Source organism: Eremomyces bilateralis (genome assembly GCF_010015585.1).
Source record: "Eremomyces bilateralis CBS 781.70 unplaced genomic scaffold P152scaffold_1, whole genome shotgun sequence".
Taxonomy (NCBI): Eukaryota; Fungi; Ascomycota; class Dothideomycetes; order Eremomycetales; family Eremomycetaceae; genus Eremomyces; species Eremomyces bilateralis.
In genome coordinates this window covers 1,867,083-1,886,522 of record NW_022985067.1, presented here as the reverse complement: position 1 = coordinate 1,886,522, position 19,440 = coordinate 1,867,083, and the positions used below count along the sequence as shown (strand labels likewise).

Sequence of the window (19,440 nt, the reverse complement as noted above, 5' to 3'; positions counted from 1 at the left end):
CTTCCCAACATACGACATAATTTCGCAGTAAATGTGAGGGTTCGAGTCAAATGGATTCGATACCATAGTAAATAGTTAACGTTATGAATTCAGTTAAAGAAAGAGAAGAAGAAAAGCCCTCTCCTCTCCAAAGGAAGTCTGCTAATATACCCAGAGGCATCGTATAGGCCATGCAGTTTGCTACACGCTGCAGGTGATCACACTGCAGGTGATCACGTGTTGCTTGCTTGTGCCTTCAGCTTAATACCCCAGGCCGCCAGGCAAACAACCACGCCTGAGCCAAAGGCTCAACAGAAGACTATTACAATAAATTCCCTATCACGGGCGAGGGGTTCCAAACACGGCCTGGGTTTAATTATATCGTCTTGCCGCGACCTACCCCCCTCTCGCTCCCAACCACCAACAACCCGTAGCCAACGTATTTGCACGCAACATCATTAACCAACGGCGATCACCTAACTTATCCAGATGCAGTCTCCCTTCATATCAGGTCCCTGCTAGGAGCGTTCAGGTTGATCAAATAGGCTCTGGCCTCTAGTATCGTCTTCTGAGCGAACGGACCTTTTGCCTACGCTACCATCGCAATGGACGATATCGACGACCTGCGACAAAAAGTCCTAGAGGATCAACGCCGATATGAAGCAGCCAAAAAACTTGTCGCTGCATCGCAGCCGCAGACCCTTCAACAATACCTCGAGACCTGTCATTCACTCCATCTTGCTATTCAGGCTGTAACTGACCGATCTCTGACTACGCAAAGCGAGACTACCTATCCGACCGGCCATATTTTCCCTCGACAAATTATACCCTGGGATGACTTTGCAACGAGACAGGAGGAGATCTGGAACGCCCTTTCGATCGGCGACTTGTTCTCCATGCCCGCATTTCCATCTCAGCATCAGATGGATTATGTGAAGTCGTTGCTCAAGCCTATTAGCAGTGAGATTGGGCTACATCTCTTCGAGCATGATGTCGTCGAAAACGCCGTTCAGAAGATAGTGGACCGGGCAAACATGGATCCGCTGCTGCGAAAAAACCTTGACCTCCAAAGGTCCGTGACGTTCGAGAAGCACATGGATCGCGGTACAACCGACGACCCCATATCTCAGCCCATGGAGCACATGCCTCTTGGTGGGGGAAGTCCTGGTGTCGCGGCGTCAGCGTCTATCCCGGAGCGACCGACGGCTTCCAAGACTCGTCGCAAAGCGAGGGGCAGGAGCATTCGGGCGGACCAATTTTGTATATACAGGACTACGGGTGGCCGAAATGTCCCAGCGCTCGCTATTGAATACAAGGCACCGCACAAGCTGACAGTGGACGAGATCATCACAGGTCTTGAGTCAGAAATTCAGCCGGAACGTGATGTGATCAACAATGATGGCCGAGGTTTTGGCTCCACAGCCAGGCGGCTAACCGCTGCCGCCATCACCCAGCTCTTCTCCTATATGATCGGCAAGAGCATCCGGTACGGTTACGTGTGCACTGGACAGGCGCGCGTCTTCCTCCACATTCCAGACGATCCGTCAATAGTCTACTACTCGGTATGCTTACCGGACCAAGACGTAATGGACGGCGACGAGACGAGACTCCATCGAACAGCCGTCGCACAGGTTTTTGCCTTTACTCTCCAAGCTTTTCGCGCAAGTCCACCGTCCCAGTCATGGCAAGACAAGGCCGAGACCCTTGGTCTTTGGGCTGTGGAGTACGATGATATTCTGAAAGATATCCCCCCCACAGAACGAAAACGCAAGGAACCCCGTGCTTCTCCGTATAAGCCGCAGCGCTGGGAAGGCTTCAAGAAGTCGCCAGTTCGGATCCAGTCTCGCTGCCAGCAGACAAACCCTAGTGCTGGACCGTCAGAGGAAGACAACGACCCTCCCTCCCTTACCCCCAACCCCTCTCGTACTGGTGGGAAAGCGGCGCCGTCGAGAGGAACAAGCTCGCATGGTGGTGGGAACCAAGGACAACACCGAGGCAAGCAGCAGCAGTCGGGCCCGGCGACTAAGTCGGACATACAAAGCCGGCCATTCTGTTCACAAAGTTGTCTCCTGGGATTAGCATATGGCGGGCCTGCGGACGAGAACTGCCCTAACGCAGACTATCACGGGCAGGAGCACATCAGCCGGTTCGAGTTCCTCCGACTCATCCGAGACCAGCTTGCCACGGACCGTGGCTGCGATGCGGATTGCACACCACTCTATCTATCCGGGGCGCGCGGATCACTCTTCAAGGTTCGGCTGTCATCCCACGGCTATACGCTCGTTGCCAAGGGTGTAGAGGGACTTGATCTTGCCCTCCTACAGCACGAGAACGAGATGTACAACCGACTCCGGCCTATCCAGGGAAAACACATTCCCGTATGTCTCGACCGTATAGACTTGGTCCGGCCATACTACTATGACTGCGGTGTTTACGTGCATTTCATGTTTCTCAGCTGGGCTGGACAACCCCTGTTTAACTGTGTGGTCCAGGCCATTAAAACGGACATCAACGACGCCGTCAGCGCAATGCTCAAAGCAGTGCACAAATTGGGTGTTCTTCACCGTGATGCAGAGCCCCGCAACATCCTATACAATACAAATAGCGGCAAGCTCATGCTTGTGGATTTCGAGCGTGCAGAGTTCTGCGATCGCCAGCCTCTCGGCTTGATATCTCCTAATGCCCAGAGTCGGAAAGGGAAGAGGAAGCGTGGAATCTTGCAGAAACAAAAGAATGACGACTTTACGAAAGAGCTGGAATGTGCTGTGGAGACGGTTTCAAGGTATACTGCGCGCTTGCCCGGTCCGACAGTCGTTGGTGTGGGCACAAAAATATAATTACATATAAGGAATCTCGACAATTGGCGGAGGTACAGGAGGAACCAGGGTCACCATGAGGAATGGTGAGCCTACATGTTGAAAGTCCACTGCGGTAAAGGGGACCCCTCGGCTGAGAGTGTAAGTCCTGTTATTTTACTTGACAATATAGGTCTACACTCCTTTGATCTTGCGTTCAACTCATCAGATTCTATCTGTAAAACAATGGCCAGCAAAAACTATGTGTTTCGTGTATCGCGCCTCCACTAATTTGACTTTATCTAAACATTTGAGAAGAAGATATCCTAGGATATTTGGAAGCCTCCAAAGACTGTCCAGAGCATGTCATGAAAGTACGACGCCAATGTTTGGTTGATATGGTGTTTCTAGTAGGATTTCCAGGCACTGCCCCTTTTTGGTTTCTATTATCATTCATTCCAATATTCGTCCGAGTATATTGCATTCCTTTTGTAAGATCGCAGGCCCCGAGTCTTCTCAAGCGCCAGCCCAACCAGTCGGTGTAGAACAAACAAGTCAATCGAAAAGCTCACCATCCGCTCGCTAAATGGCTCAAATACAACGCAAGGGTTCAAGAGCCCATAGACAAATGGGTATCGTGCGTGATACAAAACAAAGAATAGGCCAAAACTGAGCAGGGGGGAGTCGGGCGGGACACTGCTCAATCATTATAAGCATTCAGGAGTCATTGCACGTCGTTGTACTGGACTTCGAATCTTTGTGGTTTCCTGATAATGGCTTTGTCAGAACCTCCGTATGAATCGATTGCGACTCCGCAGATCTCGTCCCCGCTGCCTGGAACCTACCGCCTGACGCCTCCATATCAGTCATATAATCTAGATGGTCCGGTCGGAGTAGTAGCGGCGGTTCTTCCGATTCGGGTTCATAATATGAATCGAGAACGGAGGTGTGTGTTTCGTTGGTGTGAGTTCCTCGAGTATTATGTTGTATCATCACTGGTATGGAACTCAAGGCGTGGTCGTCGCGGGTGGGGCTGGCTGCATAGGAGCCGTCGCTCATCATCATGGTAGCACCGAATCCGGAATCGAATTGCTTAAGGAACTTCTTCATGCAAGGAATGGTGGTGGCAATTAACGAGTAATGAAGCCCAACTTGCGTGAGAACGGCAGGATAAGTCGCATCCAGCGTGGCATCGGACCCGAGTGAGGCGACGTGGATATGGATGACACGAAGAATTGAGGAAGGGATGATTCTGGACGAGGTGAGTTTTACAATCCATCAAGAGGTCGCATCCAACGAAAACTGATACGTACAACAAGCGGCATAGAAATGCAGCGCAGACCGTTAGCTTTATTTTGACGGGCATATATAAACTCCAGACGAGGAAAACGGAGAGGGAGAAGAGAAGAATCTCGATCAGAATGTTCATCGTCTCGACAACAGCCCATCGAACGGTCTACTCGACGTTAGCTATGGTTTACTAGCGCTTGACGACCAGTTGCATACTATATGCTTGCAACACTCGACATCTGATGTGTCCCATGGATGGGGAGGGCGACACTGAAAGGAAGCGACGAAGATGTTAATGAAGCCCGCCATGATGATGAACAATGTGGCAGCATTGCTACTGCTTAAGTGGTGCTTTGTTCTTGTGAGTCGGGTTATTAAGAGTGCCATCGAGGCTTGAGTCGAGCAAATGGTGACTATATAGAGGATGAACGAAGCGTAATGAGCCTGTTCCCCACATTAGCTGACTTTAAGAGTCGATCTGTCAAGGCCCGAGAAGGCGAACCTGAAGCGCTTTGCGAATGTCGCCAGCGGAGAGGTCCGAGGATGACTGGCCGAGTCCATGCCGCACACCATCGAGAGTGACTCCAGTCTGCGTGACGCCAACCACCTGAACAAAGGTCAATATCAGCCACAGGGAAGTACGGAACACAAACCCCACTGTTGCAAAAGTCGCCAGGTAATCGTCCCAGGAGATCGGGCCACTGATACGAAGACGAATAAAGCCACGAACGAAGTAGAAAATCACCGACCATGTCAAGCCAAGGATGGCTACAATGGCGATGATTGCTTTCTTATCAGCACTAGAGACAGTAAGATGGTCACTCCCGTCCGCGGGAGCCATGCGGGTAAGAGTAGCCAGCTGCCAGGGGAAATAGACTTCAAGAAAGACAGGATAAGGACCATGAAGCTTTCGTGAGGAACTGAAAGGTATCCCAAGATCGTAAATGAAGCGGTTTTACATGCTATCAGCATGAAAGCATAGGGTTGGGAGATTTGGATAGAGCGAGGGGAGGTTAACTAGAGATACATTAAGTGGTATTAAGTCCTTGGTATATTCAGTGTTGATCAATGTTCTTGACCAGGAGGTCGAAACGATCCAGGATGACGAGCATGCAGGACTCTTGCGGTGATCGCCTCAATTATGCGTGCAATAACCATGTATTCGGTAGGTCGAGACTCAATAACTAATAAGACGGCGCAATGCCCTGACAGTCAGATCGTCAATATCACACCTGCCACCATGGACATCGCGATATCTGCCAAATGGGAGATCACCGACACGCTGGAACGGGTCCAGGCCGTCCAGCACGCAACATTTTCAGCGTCCTATGAGGATGGTACCGATCCAGGTAATTGTACATTTGAAATTAGGGGACCAGAGACTCGGAGGATCCAAGAGAGACCTATGAAGGGAAATGATGGAGGAGGATTGTCGTATGCAGGCATAGTATGATCTGAGAGGTGTTGATAGGTGCAACGAGACTGTTGAGTGAGGCGTAAGTGGGAGGAGTTGATCGCCCCGGCCGTGATTGAGGAGAAAAACCGTGCACAATTGAATACTCTGTAGAGGGAGACTGGCCTCACTGGGTATCTGGATCACTGATGCACAATGAGGCGCCATTCCTGTACACTGGAAGTCACAGTGGAGGGAAATGATCGGCGATTCAGCATCTCCGAAACAGGCTGGCCGTATTCGTATCCCCCACAATCATCCCACTCTACAGTGCGCGCAACGAGCCCATCACTCCCCGAACCCTCGTCTTTGATGTTCCAGGCTTCACACTATTGGTCGCTAAGGGGGTGGTCTCATTCCCTGGCGACTGTACGTAGGAATATTGGGAATATTGGGCAAAATGCAGATGCATTCAGTGGCCCCAGTGCCCCACAGTTCACAAATCACAACAGGGGCAGTATTCATGTTTCACTCTTGGGATTTACACTTTACAGAGGGTGCATCCACCTGTCTGAGACTGAGTGAGACATGATATATGATAGGACGAACGGGGATTGTACGTTCTAACTCGTATCGCCGTTCATAGGGGTTGTTGCTGGGGATCTTGAGTATTGGTCATCGGAGTATGGACGCAGACCTTTAACTTTTGGAGTTTGATATCTCGCTAAGTCGTGGAGTCGTGGGTCGATCGCGGGAGGGGGCGCGACCCGCAGCGGAGATTTAGCAGGCCCAAGCAGGATACTTTACCATTCACTCACTCAGGGAGTCAGGGTCCACCAAGCACACTCTAGTTAGCTGAAGGGGCATTAAAAAACAAATCAAGCAGCATGATGGACGACTCTAGGCTGGTGGCTCGCTTTCCATGTCCCAGCAAATGCTGTGTCACTACGGCTGTGCTACCACGGCTGTAATACCGTATCGACTTGCATCCGAGTCTGTAAATTGTAACCTGCAGCTCCAACAGAATACTTGGACATTTACAAACTATCTCGAGGTCCCGACTTCGAGCTGCTCTAGCCTTTATCATTCGGTTCCACCGTTAGTTCGACATGGGCAGAGGCTTGGCACGAGTCGTGCATCGGCTTGCTTTTATGCTTCCCGGTTCCCGCTGTCCGGCACCCGTTCAAGCCATTTCTTAATTCTTTCTTTCGACCTGGTTGGTCTCCTGCTTTTCCATCATTATACCGCTTCGTCGAGCCTTCAACAATCTAATTATATGAATTAAACATGGTCGGTTGCTCACCATCCTTCGCGTGCGTCCCTTTAGTGAGCAGGGTTCGTGCTGGAATGACTGCAGGTATTTCAGCTCCCATGTGGTGTTGGGATAATGCATAATGGGGGACCCGGCTCCATGCTCCATCCCTAATTCGGCACATCAATGAGGTCTGAGGCAATTGGCCAACAGGACGCCCTCTGCAGCTTGTACTTTCGCAGACATGCCACTGCCATACTTGAACGTCGTTTCGCCCGTCCTACTTCAGTCTGAAGCCTAACATGAAGGTGTATCGTTTGGTCGAGTGACGCTCCTCCCCTTCGCTAGTATCAGTATCCTTGTGCTTTGTTCTTGCGCCGTGCTCGACCATCCACTTGTGGCATCGGTCCTCGACTTGGAGTTTACCACTGTCGTTGTCAATGACTTCGATTACCCGAAACAATCATGTCGGCCGGAGTAACCTACAACCTTTCGCAAAATGGCAGCATGGAGAAGTCTGCTCCAGCTGCGACGGGCGAAGCGCAAGAAGGGGGCAATTATAGCTTTGGATATGAAGACAACCTGCCGGACGAGTTGAAGAAAGGCTTTACACCCTTCGATAAGAAAGATATGCATCGTATGGGCAAGAAACAGGAGTTCAGGGTGCGTGTTCCATGGATCGAGATTTCACGGCGGCCGGGATGACTGATTCGACTGCAGAGAAACTTCAAAATGGTATCTGCCATTGGTTTCACAACCTGTGTCATGGGCACCTGGGAAATCGCTTTGACGTGAGGTTTCCCCCGATAACCCGGCTCCTTTCAATCTAACCGGGCAGTTCGAACAATGCAGCATTGACCGCGGGTGGGAAAGCTGGCTACTTCTGGTCGTTGGTATGGTGTGCCATCGGCCAGGCGTTCATCGTCCTCTCGATTGCAGAGATGGCTTCAATGTACGTGGAATTCATATACTCCAGCTAGGTCAATAGCTAATTTAACCACAGGGCACCAACGGCTGGAGGACAATACCATTGGTATGATCGCCGATCCTTGGGTATACTTGGTTGCAACAACCATTGATTTGGAGCTAGGGTCTCGGAATTCGCGCCTCCACGCATTCAGAAATCGCTGAGTTATATCTCAGGTTGGTACCCATACACAATCGACGATTTATCTGGTTTGCTCACTCTGGACCAGGATGGCTGTCCACAATCTGCTGGCAGAGCATCATCGCTGCCGGTTGTTGGGTTATTGGCAACATCATCCTGGCTCTGGCATCGATTAACAATGTGGATTTTGCCCCAACACTCTGGCAAGCCACCCTCATTATATTCGCCGTGGTTATCGCCATATCCCTCTTCAACATCTTCGCTGCAAAGCAATTGCCCTTGGCAGAAGGTCTTTTCGCCCTGTTCCATATCTTGGCCTGGTTCCCAATCGTGATCACCCTCTTAGTGCTTTCACCCAAGGATTCCGGCCGAAACGTGTTCCTCACGTTCACTGACAATGGTGCGGGATGGCCAAACTTGGGCTGGGGTGCGTTTGTTGGACAAGTGTCAGCGATGTGGACTTTGATCGGTCAGTACCTCAGTGTGGAAAGAACCCTTGCGAGTTCCTAACATGCTTCCAGCTTCCGACTCCGTCGCCCATATGTCCGAGGAAGTCGAGAATGCCAGTGTCATCGTCCCGCGCAGTATGGTGATCGCCTATGCCTTAAACGTCCCATTCGCCTTTGGTATCATCCTCACCTACCTCTTCTGCCTGGATAGCATCGACGACGCAGTCACAGACCCGACGGGCTTCGCGTTCATCTACGTCTTCAAGAAAGCTACCAACAGCGCTGGAGGCGCATCCGGCCTTACCGTTATCATTCTAGTCCTGATGGTCATGATCACCATCAGCTCGCTCGCCTCCACCTCTCGACAGACATTCGCCTTCGCACGCGACAAGGGGCTGCCCTTCCATAACTGGCTTGGGCACGTCCACCCGAGGCTCCATGTTCCCGTCAACTCGATCATCTTTTCCTGCACCTACACGATCCTCATTTCCCTCATCAATGTCGGTTCGACCGTCGCATTCTTCGCCATCGTATCGCTCGGCACCTCCGCGCTCATGGCCACGTATTTGATCTCTATCGGGTGCGTCGCGTACCGCCGGTTCACTGGGATGCCGCTCCCGAAGGCGCGCTGGTCCCTGGGGAAATGGGGGATCGTCGTCAACTACCTGGGAATTATCTATGCGTCGTGGGCGCTGTTCTGGGGGTTCTGGCCCACATTTAAGGGCGTGACTCCGGAGAACTTCAACTGGGCCGTTGTTCTATTCGTGGGGCTCATGTTGATAGCTGCCATTCTGTACTTCGTGCAAGCGCGGCACGTGTACGAAGGCCCTGTCTCCACGGTTGAAGGCCGTCGCCGGGACGAATAAGCGATAATTATTTGGGGTTGTACTTCCATTACACTACTAACTATCAGTGGTATGTACTATCTGATGTAAGGTCGGCGGTGCCCCATGCGGCAGGCGATGTCCCTGGCTCCCTATGACCCTGCCTCTCCTCCACTTACCTAATTCCGTTAGGGTTGGTTCGAATCGTATCAGACTTGGCACTGCACATTAAGAACGGCAAAAATGCCCTGCCGTCCCACATGTTGATGTTTTGGATGCTCTAATCTATCCACTCCGTACATTCATTCTCAACTTCAAGGCAGTAGAACACCATGAGTTGATGATCGCGGTCATACGCTGCAAGGCGCGAAACCCGTGAAACCCGCGGAATCCGCAAAATCCTCGTATTACCTACATCTTACTATTATCTTCAAACTTCAAACCACCTCGAAAGATGAGCCGAAAGATAAATCGAAAGATAAGGACCGTACTCATAACCTTTTGGTATACTAACATAAATACTAAAATACTATGGGCAAATCTGTTCTAGATTCAGCTAAGACGTTTTCTCCTAGATTTGCTTCTGCTTTCGTTAAGTACCTGTAGTTTCCTGTCTTTTATATCCAAATCTTTTCAGCAAAGTTGTCAATATGGCTCCAGCAACAGTGTCCAAAGGTTGGAAGATCCATGAGTTCACTCCGGAAACCGCAACTCCACGGAAGCTTGCCGACGCTCTCATCCAGGACAGTGGCTGTTTCGTACGTGGGCTCATTCCTCTCCAAGTGATGGATCAGATCGAGAAAGACGTGCGTCCGTACTTCCAGAACGACCAACCATGGCTCGACAAAGTTGCCTTCCCCGACAAGTCACGCCGTGTACAAGGCATTGTCAGTAGATCCAGGGCGTGGACGGAGAGCCTCATTGGAAACGAGCTGTATCAGGATACGGCCAACATCATCCTGTCTTCCAAAATAGCGTATTGGTATGGAGACATCCGGGTGGAAAATGCCCATTACCCCAAGCTCTGCAGCGCTCTGGGCTTCTCCATTCTGCCTGGCGCCGAAGCGCAAGGTCTTCATCGGGATTGTACCATTCACCACAACGGTCTGGAAGAGATTACCCCGAAGCAGTATAGGCCGGGCCGCGATACGCAGTTCGGAATGTTTGTGGGTGGTAACAAGGGAACCAAAGAAAACGGCATCACTCGCTTTGTCCCACGTAGTCATTTGTGGGATATGGAAACAAAATCATGTGAAGATCAGGCGGTGTACGCGGAGATGGAAAAAGGGGACGCATTTTTCATGCTTGGAAGCTGTTACCATGGGGGAAGCGCGAACAACACGAAGGATGAAGAGCGTTTAGTGTTTGCTTCCTTTAGGACCTAGGGCCACTTACGATCGGTTGGTCTTCTCCACGACCGTTCCTCGATGAAAAGGTGCTGACTATGCCTACAGCACGAGAATCAGTTTTGGTCTCACTCCAAAGAAACCATCGCCTCATATGACAAGCGGATGCAGAACATTATTGGCTATAGACTGAGCACTCCACTGCTGGGCTGGGTTGACTGGCGGGATCCCAAGGCTCTCCTAGTTCCAGAAGAAGAGGCCAGGGCTTATGGAATTGGCTACATCGAGGATGAGAGGGTCGAGTATCTCAACATGCCAGCAGAAACCAACCGACCCGAGGTCACTGTGACGTGAGCTGGTTCAGCAGTGTTGTTGATCGAGGTATCGAAATGTGTACATTAATCAAACTCTTCTCACATATGGTCAAGTGATGGCTTTCCCATGCGTCTATCATCGACGAGCCTCCAGTCGGCCTCCGCGCTCTAATTCGTCCTGCGTTCATTACTCTGCTTAAATAAATGTGGTTTCGTCGAGAAGAAGTGGGCGCTCGGCAAATGGGTTTCTTGCTGCCTTCTCGCTGCCTTTATAGTAGTAAATAGCTCCTCATAGCTAGGTACCGACAGTACCGTACTGGATCCATGACATGAGTCGAAGCAGGGCTCGAAACAGACCTCGAAACATGCATTAGCCGTGGGTGCACAGAGTATTGGTGGAAATGGTAGAACCGACCGTAGAACTCGACTCCAAGCTCAGTCCGACTCCCGCTGCTCCAAACTCCAAACACTCTGGGGGACGCGTCCGGCCAATGAGACGAGCTCAATGGGCACCACTTCTGGGCTCTGCTGCACCACCTGCTCCACGACTATTGACCACCACCACCAGTCCACCACCCTCTTCATCATCCATTCGACCTCACCATCACCATCACCTACCCACCCCCCCTTCTACATAAACATTGACTCTGTTCCCCTTGAAATCCCGCCTCCTTATGCTTTACCAATCCCCACCTGATCTGACCTCGTTCCCGAAAGCACCGAACCCTTTGACCCATCACGCCCCCGGAATTCAGACCCTTGAATCCGAGGGCGTTCAACACGTCCCCGTATTGAGTCGAGGGCAGCTATGAAGGCCACACCACTGTTAATCTCGTGGCACAACGACCAGTCCCCCATCTACTCCTGCCACTTTGAACCGCATGGAAAGGGGAGACTAGCGACTGCTGGAGGAGACAGTAATGTTCGGGTCAGTATTGCACGAACGTCCCCCACCCATCTATGCGATATTAACGGAGTCTAGCTGTGGAAAGTTGAATCGAATGGCGACTCTCGGTCGGTATCTTATCTCTCAACACTTGTGAAGCATACTCAGACGGTCAATGTCGTTCGGTGGTGCCCAAGAGGTACGGTTACTCCCGTCCCTCCCTCGTTTGACAGCGTGCTAAACATTCGGTAGGCGAGACTCTCGGAAGTGCAGGAGATGACGGCAATGTACTGCTATGGGTCCCGTCCGAGCACCCGGAACGAACCACATTCGGAGAAGATGGATTGGATAATAAGGAGACATGGAGGGTGAAGCACATGTTCCGCTCTATGGGATCCGAGATCTATGATATGGCCTGGTCTCCTGATGGGACATTCTTCATTACGGGCAGTATGGACAATATTGCCCGGATATACAATGCCCACACAGGTTCGTCGGGGATCAACTATTGCATTGCCAAATCTGACCGATTATAGGACAAGCCGTACGTCAAATCGCGGAACACAACCACTATGTCCAAGGAGTTGCTTGGGATCCTTTGAACGAATTCGTTGCTACACAGTCCTCCGACCGATCAGTCCACATCTACACCCTCAGAACCAAAGATGGGCAATTCTCTTTGGCGAACCATAGCAAAGTGACGAAGATGGACCTCCCTTCTCGTCGCATCTCGTCCAACAGCCCTGCACCTCCCGACATGCCACATCGGACAAGCTTCCACACCGAGAACCGGATTGGCTCTCCCATTCCCTCCGCACCTGGAACACCCAATAGCTTGGCCTTGCCAATGAATCCGCCACTGTCATCGCGCAGTCGGCGGTCTTCATTTGAATCGTCACCGTCCATGCGCCGCTCAGCATCTCCCGCACCATCAGTGCCACTCCCTGCAGTCATGCCTGGAAACTCGCCGAGTATTGGAGGCATCGGAGCCCCGGTCACCAAGAACACCAACATCTACGCCAACGAAACATTCATTTCCTTCTTCCGACGTCTCACCTTCTCTTCCGACGGTGCGCTACTTTTCACTCCGGCAGGCCAATATAAAACACACGTCCCGGCCACTTCGGAATTCGGCAGGCCATCCGAAGATACCGTCAACACGGTTTATATATATACACGCGCAGGATTGAACAAGCCCCCAATCGCATATCTGCCTGGACACAAGAAACCTTCAATTGCTGTAAAATGCTCGCCTGTCTACTACACCCTTCGGCAATCCCCCGTTCCGACAAAAAATATCATCGTCGATACTTCGTCGTTGGAGGAAGAGATAGCCGCACTTCCCGAACCAGCCCTGCCGAACAAGGTTGGAACTCCACAGTCAACGATGGACCCGCCGCCGTTTACCAGCGCCCCTTCACCTTCTCCGAGCATGCTTGCGGCATCACCGAAGGCATCGGAGCCGGACACAACGCCTACATCAGCACCACCATCTGCTGGCCCGACATCTGCGTTCGCGCTGCCTTATAGAATGGTATATGCAGTGGCGACGCTTGATGCTGTTCATATTTATGACACCCAGCAAACTCTACCGCTTTGCATCGTCTCGAATCTCCATTATGCGATCTTCACCGACTTGACATGGTATACTTGTCCCGTGTCCGTTTCTAGATCCGAACGTCAATGCTAACGATACTGCAGGTCATCCGACGGCAACACCCTCATAATATCATCTTCAGACGGGTTCTGCTCGACATTGGCATTCTCTCAAAACGAGCTCGGGACCGTCTATACAGGTCCTGTACCGACCGCATCTCGACCAACGCCGACACCGTCTCACTCCGGTATCGCTGTCAACACCTCTACCGCTGCTTCCAGCGCACACTCCACCCCAACCCCTACCCCAACATCCTCAACGATCCCTAAGCCAAGCACCATCGCCTCGACCCCAGCCACGACCACGGCTAGCTCGCTCCCATCCGCCAGCACGCCCCATCCATTCCCCGCCCCGCCGTCTCCAATGAGCAGTATTCACTCGGCCTCAAACACCGAGTACGCTCGACCGCGTTCGCCTGCCCGTAGCATGTCTGCGAGCTCCATCGCATCCTCTCTCGCACCTCATGTCGCTGCAGTGCCGCCTTCAGCGCCTAACAATTCTACAGCATCAGCGACTTCCTCCACAGCTCAACCTCCGTCATCGAACCACCCTTCAACGCCCGCCGCGATCGTCCCGGGGGCGGCCACACCGAGCTTCAGCGCCATCCCCAGCGTTGCCGCTACAAATTCCGGACCCGTGCCCGGCATGCAGCCACTCTGGACGCCACCGCTCACGCCCGGGGCCAGCAGCATTTCGAACACCGTTCCTGGAGCAATGAGCACGCACAGTGCGAGGAGCAGCATCTCCGGAATTGGATCAGGGGCCGGCTTTGTCGGAACTGCACTTAGCGGCGTTACCAGCAGTGAGACGGCGGTAGAGAGCGAGAGCGAGCGGGAGGTAGAGGGGCAGAAAGATGGAGGAGAGAGGAAGAGGGGGGCGGATGAGGGGGAAGATGGGGAGACGAGGCAGACGAAGAAGAGGAGGATTGCGCCGACGTTAGTGGAGGATAAGGGGACGGGTTAAGCGGGGAGATAATGAAGGGTAGTTTGAGCCGATGCGATCTTATCGGCGAGGAAAATATGGGCAATGGCAAGATTTCTTCGAAAGCGTGTTCATCGGCGTACCACGGTGGCGGGTTTGCTTTGAAGGCGCACCATTGTTCGTTCCTACATGGGGGATCGTATCTCTCTAGCGGGTAGTTGGGGGGATTGATGGTCCTTCGCGCACATAGCGACGGCGGATGTGAGAATGCATCTAACACCTGCTTGGATCTCACTCATTTCGACGCGATAGCCATCTTATATCGATATGATGATAATTCGATTTATGAATTCGCAGAATCACTGTTGAGCCAAGACCTGACCGCATGAGTGGAATCTCACTCCAATCCAGTCTGATGTCAAACGCTCCACTTTCCCGCCCCGCCCCGCTCCACCACATTTCCCTAAAATCACGTGACTTAAACATCTCCACCCATTCCGGTTTCCACGCAAATGGTAACTCGGCATCACGTTCTGCTCCTCTTTCCTTCATCCTTGCATCCTTGCAACATGCATTAGATTCTCGCCGGTCTCTATTTATTCGACCAGCCTGTTCGGCCTTCCTGTTTCCGGTCCCGTGCCCACCGGGACGCTGTAGTGCGCCTCATCGGCGTTCGACGGGCATCGTACCGGTCCAACGATCCCATCCATGATTCCTATTTGTCCATACCTTATTTCGGTGTTGCCTTGGCTTTCATGTGGAGGATCCAGTCCAGTCTAGGTCTTCCATGTCGCCTGCGCTGTGGACAGGAGATGACGGGTCAGGCCAGTGATGGTGTAATTCGGAACGTAATTGCCTACCTAGGTATGGCTGGTCTTTCAATTCAGCAATCCTGCCATGTCTTTATTGTCTACAGTAATAATATACATATCACTTTCATATCACCACTAATAGCACCCTACCGCCGTAAAACTGGGGACATCTCATTCATGAGATTCACGTTCAACCCCAGACCCATTTGTTGTTTGGCTACCTTACCTATACGAGCGATACCCGCGGCCCACCCCCTGGCCCAGCACTGACAGCGGAGGCCAGTGACGCTACCTGCTCGGTACTCACAATTGTCACAGGTCACAGGTGTCATTTACAATCCATCCGGACAAGAGACTTGCCGTTCCTGGCCCTGGGTCATATATCTGCTCAGCCCATCCGCGGTCGAGCGTCGGCTTTGCATTTTTCGACTTTGTCGTAATATCATGCAAACTTGGCCGATCATGATACATCGCCCTCGTTGATCATCGCTATCTTTCGAGAGGAACCGTCAATTGTACATTGGTGGCTCTTGGGACATTTTCCGCATCCCGAGGTCTCTTGTCGCCTTAGAATTGATACCCACCGGGTTGGAATAGCTAGGGACTACCGGCTTGATTATCATGGCTTGTGAGTACTTTGTCCTTCAAGTAGACGCTTGGTGTGGTCGTCCCTAACCAAGTGTCGTTGAACCTCAACACCATCCCTCTCTTACATGATACATCTGGCTTGTCTTGGTGGTAGACTGGTGTCTGGTAGTACTACTGCATGCTAGGAGCCTGGAGCCGCGGCGGTTTCCTGCCGAAGCTCCAGTTGCTGCAGCTCCACAAATGCATTTACTCCACTTCCCCGACCTCTATTGTTGCTAACATTCCAACTCCCCCAGCGTCGATTCTCCCATATTTGGGATCCGTCCCTCTCAGCTTCACCGTACCCGCCGTCGCGGCAGCCGCATCCTATGTAGACGCGCGTTACGGCATCTCGAACGATTGGGACCTCCTCGGGAAGTTCTTCAGTAACATCTTCAAGGCACGATGGAACGAATACAAAGACCGCATTTCAGTCTTTTATATCTTGGAACAATGGGCCCAGAGCAACCGAGCCGATCAGGCGTTCGTCCTGTACGGGGACAACTCCTACACGTACAAGCAAGCATATGAGATGTCTCTACGGTATGGCGCATGGTTCAAATCCAAGGGCGTCCAACCCGGCCAGGTCATCGCGATGGATTTCATGAATGGCGACGCGTTCGTGTTCATCTGGTTCGGGCTATGGAGCATTGGTGCGAAGCCAGCGTTCATTAACTACAACCTGACGGACGAGCCACTCCTGCACTCGGTGCGCGCCGCGGGCACGCACCTGCTGGTCATCGAGGAGGAACCCGCGCAAAACTCTCTCACCCCGGAGATCAAGGCGGCTCTCGAGGCGCCTGACTTCCTTGGAAATGGGGAAGGCAGCACGGAGGTTGTCGTCTTTGATGCCGCGCTCCGAGCCCACGTGGAGGCTCTGGAGCCATACCGGGCTCCGGATGAGGATCGCAGTGGAGACAAGATGCCTGACATGGCAAACCTCATTTACACCAGCGGCACTACCGGCTTGCCGAAGCCTGCGATCGTTAGTTGGGGGAAGTGCCGACTAGGAGCGGGTTTCATCGGGCAATGGCTGCCATTGAAGCAGGGGGATGTGGTTTACACGGTATGCTGATCGTCCGTTCGTCCTGGACGTCACTCACACATTGCAGTGCATGCCCTTATACCATTCTTCCGCCGCAATCTTGGGAGTCGTGTCCACTCTCACGCAAGGCTCCACCATTGCCATTGGACGGAAGTTCCAACGTGCCGGGTTCTGGGCCGACGTGCGGAAGCACAACGCATCCGTGGTCCAGTATGTCGGGGAAACCTGCCGCTATCTGTTGTCCGCTCCGGAGTCCCCCGTCGACAAGCAGAATCGGGTACGCCTCGCGTATGGCAACGGCATGCGTCCCGATGTCTGGAACAAGTTCAAGCAGCGATTCGACGTCGCAGAAGTCTGCGAGTTCTACGCCGCCACCGAGGGACCGTCCGGCATGTGGAATCGCGACGTCAACGGGTTTTCAACCGGTGCCGTCGGACGGAACGGCGCCCTCGCCAAGCTGATCGTCGGCTCGAGCATCGCGTTCATCAAGCTGGATTTCGAGACCAACCTGCCCGTCCGTGACCCGAAAACGGGCCTCTGCTCGAAAGTCGCCGATGGACAGCCCGGGGAGCTGATCTACAAGCTGGACGAGAAGAACATCAACGAGCGGTTCCAGGGCTACTACCGCAACGACGGCGCCACATCCAAGAAGGTGCTCCGCGATGTGCTCGTCAAGGGCGACGCCTGGTTCAGCACCGGCGACGTCCTCCGCGACGAGGACGGCCTCATCTATTTCTGCGACCGCATCGGCGACACCTTCCGGTGGAAGTCGGAGAATGTGTCGACGGCCGAGGTGGCCGAGGTGCTGGGCCGCGCCGACGACGTCGCCGAAGCTAACGTCTATGGCGTCGAGGTCCCCGGCCACGACGGTCGTGCCGGCTGCGCGGCCATCGTCTTCCACGCGGGCAAATCGGCGGACCCGGTGACGCTGCGAAAGGTAGCGAAGCACGTGACGAAGGGACTACCACGGTATGCCGTGCCCCTCTTCTTGCGCATGTCGACGGATGCGGACGCCAATACCACGGGGACGAATAAGCAACAGAAGACCCACTTGCGGGACCAGGGCGTGGACCCGAGCAAGGTTCCGGAGGATCTTTTCTGGCTGCGCCCGGGCAGCGATACGTATGAGAAGTTTGGGGAGCGGGAGTGGAAACTTTTGGTGGCGGGAGAGGCCAAGTTATAAGTGGGACAGCGTTTCGTTCATGTGTTTCTGGAGGCTAGGGGATGTATTTGTGATATCACCGACATGTACTTTGGCTGAAATCGATTTGACGGGTTATATTGTGATATGAGCGAAAATCATAGGAAACCCATCTCTCTCAATTCCATATCTCGTTCAATGTCAATATATGTACTCATTTGCATTTCATCCAAGAATCGGTCAATGCATGTGGCGTGGCCCGCATTCCTGTCATCCAGTTCCATGTCCTGTTCCATGTCGGATGCGGGGATGAAACGTTGAGTGTTGTGTACCGGCCCTCTGTTGTTGCAACGTGAACAGGTGAGCAACCGGAAGGGAGCAAGCAGCAAGCAGGTCAGCACCGCCATAGCAACAAACAAAGCAGCCAACATCCTATTGCTCTCCTTCCCTTCGCTCCCCCAGATATCTACCTGCCTACAGTACTCACTCCTGCTTTATTCAACATTACGCCGACTCAATCAATCGTGTCCTACAACCCATCTGTAAATCCGATACCATTTGGTGATCCAACAAAGAGTCCAACACCCCTCGCTGCTTAACGCCCACTATGACGTCTACCCAACCCATCAACACCAGCAACTCCCCCGCCCCTCCCACCGTCGACGACACTCCAATTTCCCCCATCCAGTCCAAGGCGGGTCTCGAAAGGAGGAACTCGCTGGAGAAGCAACTCCAACTTCGCCCGGAGCCTCAGGATCTGAAGAACCGCCATATCCTGTTGGACACCAGTGCCGCTCCGTACGTCTACCCCACGGAACCGCGGGATTCCGCCGTATGCTTTAGGAGTGCCATGAAACTTACCACGTCTGTAGAGCCCTCCAGTCCGCTCAGCAGGAGCTCGAGCGCCAACGCGCGGCGGACTCGCTGAAGAAGCATCTGGCGAGCCGTCCCGAGCGCGACGACTTGGTCGAACGTAATGGAACCTCACCTATATACCGTGAGATACCTCGACACTAATGGTGCGACCCAGGCAACATCCTCCCCGACTCCAGCGCGGCCCCGGCACTCCAGGGACATCAGAAGGAGCTGGAGATGCACATGCGGAAGGACAGCTTGGAGAAGCGGTTGCAGCACCGTCCCGACCCGAAGGAGCTGGTACAGCAGGGGATTCTGGAAGGTAAGCTTGGGTGATCGATGGGGAACTGGATGCAGGGGATGTTGAGGCTGACGGCGGACAGCGAACGAGAATCCCGTGAAGGATGACTAGATGAACGGCGGGTCGAAACGGCCGGACGGGTTGAGCTGCCAACATGCGTGGGACGGATGGATTTCGGGACAACCAAATACGTGGAATCGCTATATATTCAGTAGGTCTTAGGGTATCAATGTCTCACTGTCTCGCAAGGTTAAGGAAGAGTGCATTCTGGCCGGCATGTGTTGGCGATGAATCGTGATGGACGTGCATGCTTGTCGAGCGACCGGACCGTTGCAGACCGTAATACATACTCCGTCCTTCCGTCTGGTCAGCTCGTCCGAGGTCGGCCGGTGATAGCTCCAGGCTCTAAATAAATGTAATATGGAGCAGTCGTTCAGCATCCGCA

At 52.9% G+C, this 19,440-nt stretch overlaps 8 protein-coding genes across 8 annotated transcripts; 6 read left to right on the top strand and 2 right to left on the bottom strand.

Moving 5' to 3' along the window:
- The first annotated feature begins 165 nt into the window (after positions 1-165).
- Positions 166-3,307, top strand: P152DRAFT_454075 (uncharacterized protein). The gene is made up of 2 exons (XM_033678514.1): positions 166-418; positions 469-3,307. The coding sequence occupies exon 2, from the start codon at positions 585-587 to the stop codon at positions 2,814-2,816; it is 2,232 nt and encodes a 743-aa protein (XP_033539119.1). The 5' UTR covers positions 166-418; positions 469-584; the 3' UTR covers positions 2,817-3,307.
- Positions 3,308-3,491: 184 nt separating this feature from the next.
- On the bottom strand, positions 3,492-4,905 carry P152DRAFT_478463 (uncharacterized protein; the record flags this gene model as incomplete). The annotated part of the gene is made up of 5 exons (XM_033681655.1): positions 3,492-4,026; positions 4,088-4,230; positions 4,281-4,508; positions 4,567-4,671; positions 4,723-4,905. The coding sequence occupies 5 exons, from the start codon at positions 4,903-4,905 to the stop codon at positions 3,492-3,494; spliced, it is 1,194 nt and encodes a 397-aa protein (XP_033539118.1).
- Positions 4,906-7,216: 2,311 nt separating this feature from the next.
- On the top strand, positions 7,217-9,132 carry P152DRAFT_387262 (putative amino acid transporter; the record flags this gene model as incomplete). Its single annotated transcript, XM_033675880.1, has 7 exons — positions 7,217-7,372; positions 7,430-7,500; positions 7,548-7,661; positions 7,713-7,742; positions 7,800-7,852; positions 7,906-8,286; positions 8,339-9,132. The coding sequence occupies 7 exons, from the start codon at positions 7,217-7,219 to the stop codon at positions 9,130-9,132; spliced, it is 1,599 nt and encodes a 532-aa protein (XP_033539117.1).
- Positions 9,133-9,740: 608 nt separating this feature from the next.
- Positions 9,741-11,106, top strand: P152DRAFT_478461 (phytanoyl-CoA dioxygenase family protein; the record flags this gene model as incomplete). Its single annotated transcript, XM_033681654.1, has 2 exons — positions 9,741-10,451; positions 10,545-11,106. 2 exons carry the CDS (start codon positions 9,741-9,743, stop codon positions 10,788-10,790), a joined length of 957 nt encoding a protein of 318 aa, XP_033539116.1. The 3' UTR covers positions 10,791-11,106.
- A 219-nt stretch (positions 11,107-11,325) lies between these two features.
- Positions 11,326-14,569, top strand: P152DRAFT_504714 (WD40 repeat-like protein). Its single transcript, XM_033682388.1, has 5 exons — positions 11,326-11,678; positions 11,733-11,835; positions 11,889-12,125; positions 12,173-13,280; positions 13,338-14,569. The coding sequence occupies exons 1-5, from the start codon at positions 11,559-11,561 to the stop codon at positions 14,254-14,256; spliced, it is 2,487 nt and encodes an 828-aa protein (XP_033539115.1). The 5' UTR covers positions 11,326-11,558; the 3' UTR covers positions 14,257-14,569.
- Positions 14,570-15,472: 903 nt separating this feature from the next.
- Positions 15,473-18,164, top strand: P152DRAFT_20285 (AMP-binding enzyme). Its single transcript, XM_033674355.1, has 3 exons — positions 15,473-15,654; positions 15,911-16,719; positions 16,766-18,164. The coding sequence occupies exons 1-3, from the start codon at positions 15,648-15,650 to the stop codon at positions 17,879-17,881; spliced, it is 1,932 nt and encodes a 643-aa protein (XP_033539114.1). The 5' UTR covers positions 15,473-15,647; the 3' UTR covers positions 17,882-18,164.
- Positions 17,940-18,352, bottom strand: P152DRAFT_20274 (uncharacterized protein). Its single transcript, XM_033674353.1, has one exon. It carries the CDS (start codon positions 18,268-18,270, stop codon positions 17,998-18,000), a length of 273 nt encoding a protein of 90 aa, XP_033539113.1. The 5' UTR covers positions 18,271-18,352; the 3' UTR covers positions 17,940-17,997.
- Positions 18,353-19,336, top strand: P152DRAFT_20275 (uncharacterized protein). The gene is made up of 4 exons (XM_033674354.1): positions 18,353-18,637; positions 18,712-18,812; positions 18,870-19,016; positions 19,078-19,336. Exons 1-4 carry the CDS (start codon positions 18,447-18,449, stop codon positions 19,104-19,106), a joined length of 468 nt encoding a protein of 155 aa, XP_033539112.1. The 5' UTR covers positions 18,353-18,446; the 3' UTR covers positions 19,107-19,336.
- The last annotated feature ends 104 nt before the right edge of the window (positions 19,337-19,440 follow it).

Bases quoted from the DNA above. Each gene is read 5' to 3' on its own strand.
- P152DRAFT_20275 (XM_033674354.1), top strand. From the start codon at position 18,447: ATGACGTCTACCCAACCCATCAACACCAGCAACTCCCCCGCCCCTCCC. The intron at 18,638-18,711 runs GTACGTCTACCC...CCACGTCTGTAG, and splicing joins TTGGACACCAGTGCCGCTCC to AGCCCTCCAGTCCGCTCAGC. The intron at 19,017-19,077 runs GTAAGCTTGGGT...GACGGCGGACAG, and splicing joins ACAGCAGGGGATTCTGGAAG to CGAACGAGAATCCCGTGAAG.
- P152DRAFT_454075 (XM_033678514.1), top strand. From the start codon at position 585: ATGGACGATATCGACGACCTGCGACAAAAAGTCCTAGAGGATCAACGC.
- P152DRAFT_504714 (XM_033682388.1), top strand. From the start codon at position 11,559: ATGAAGGCCACACCACTGTTAATCTCGTGGCACAACGACCAGTCCCCC. The intron at 11,679-11,732 runs GTCAGTATTGCA...AACGGAGTCTAG, and splicing joins GAGGAGACAGTAATGTTCGG to CTGTGGAAAGTTGAATCGAA. The intron at 12,126-12,172 runs GTTCGTCGGGGA...GACCGATTATAG, and splicing joins GATATACAATGCCCACACAG to GACAAGCCGTACGTCAAATC.
- P152DRAFT_20285 (XM_033674355.1), top strand. The intron at 16,720-16,765 runs GTATGCTGATCG...CACACATTGCAG, and splicing joins AGGGGGATGTGGTTTACACG to TGCATGCCCTTATACCATTC.
- P152DRAFT_20274 (XM_033674353.1), bottom strand. From the start codon at position 18,270: ATGTTGGCTGCTTTGTTTGTTGCTATGGCGGTGCTGACCTGCTTGCTG.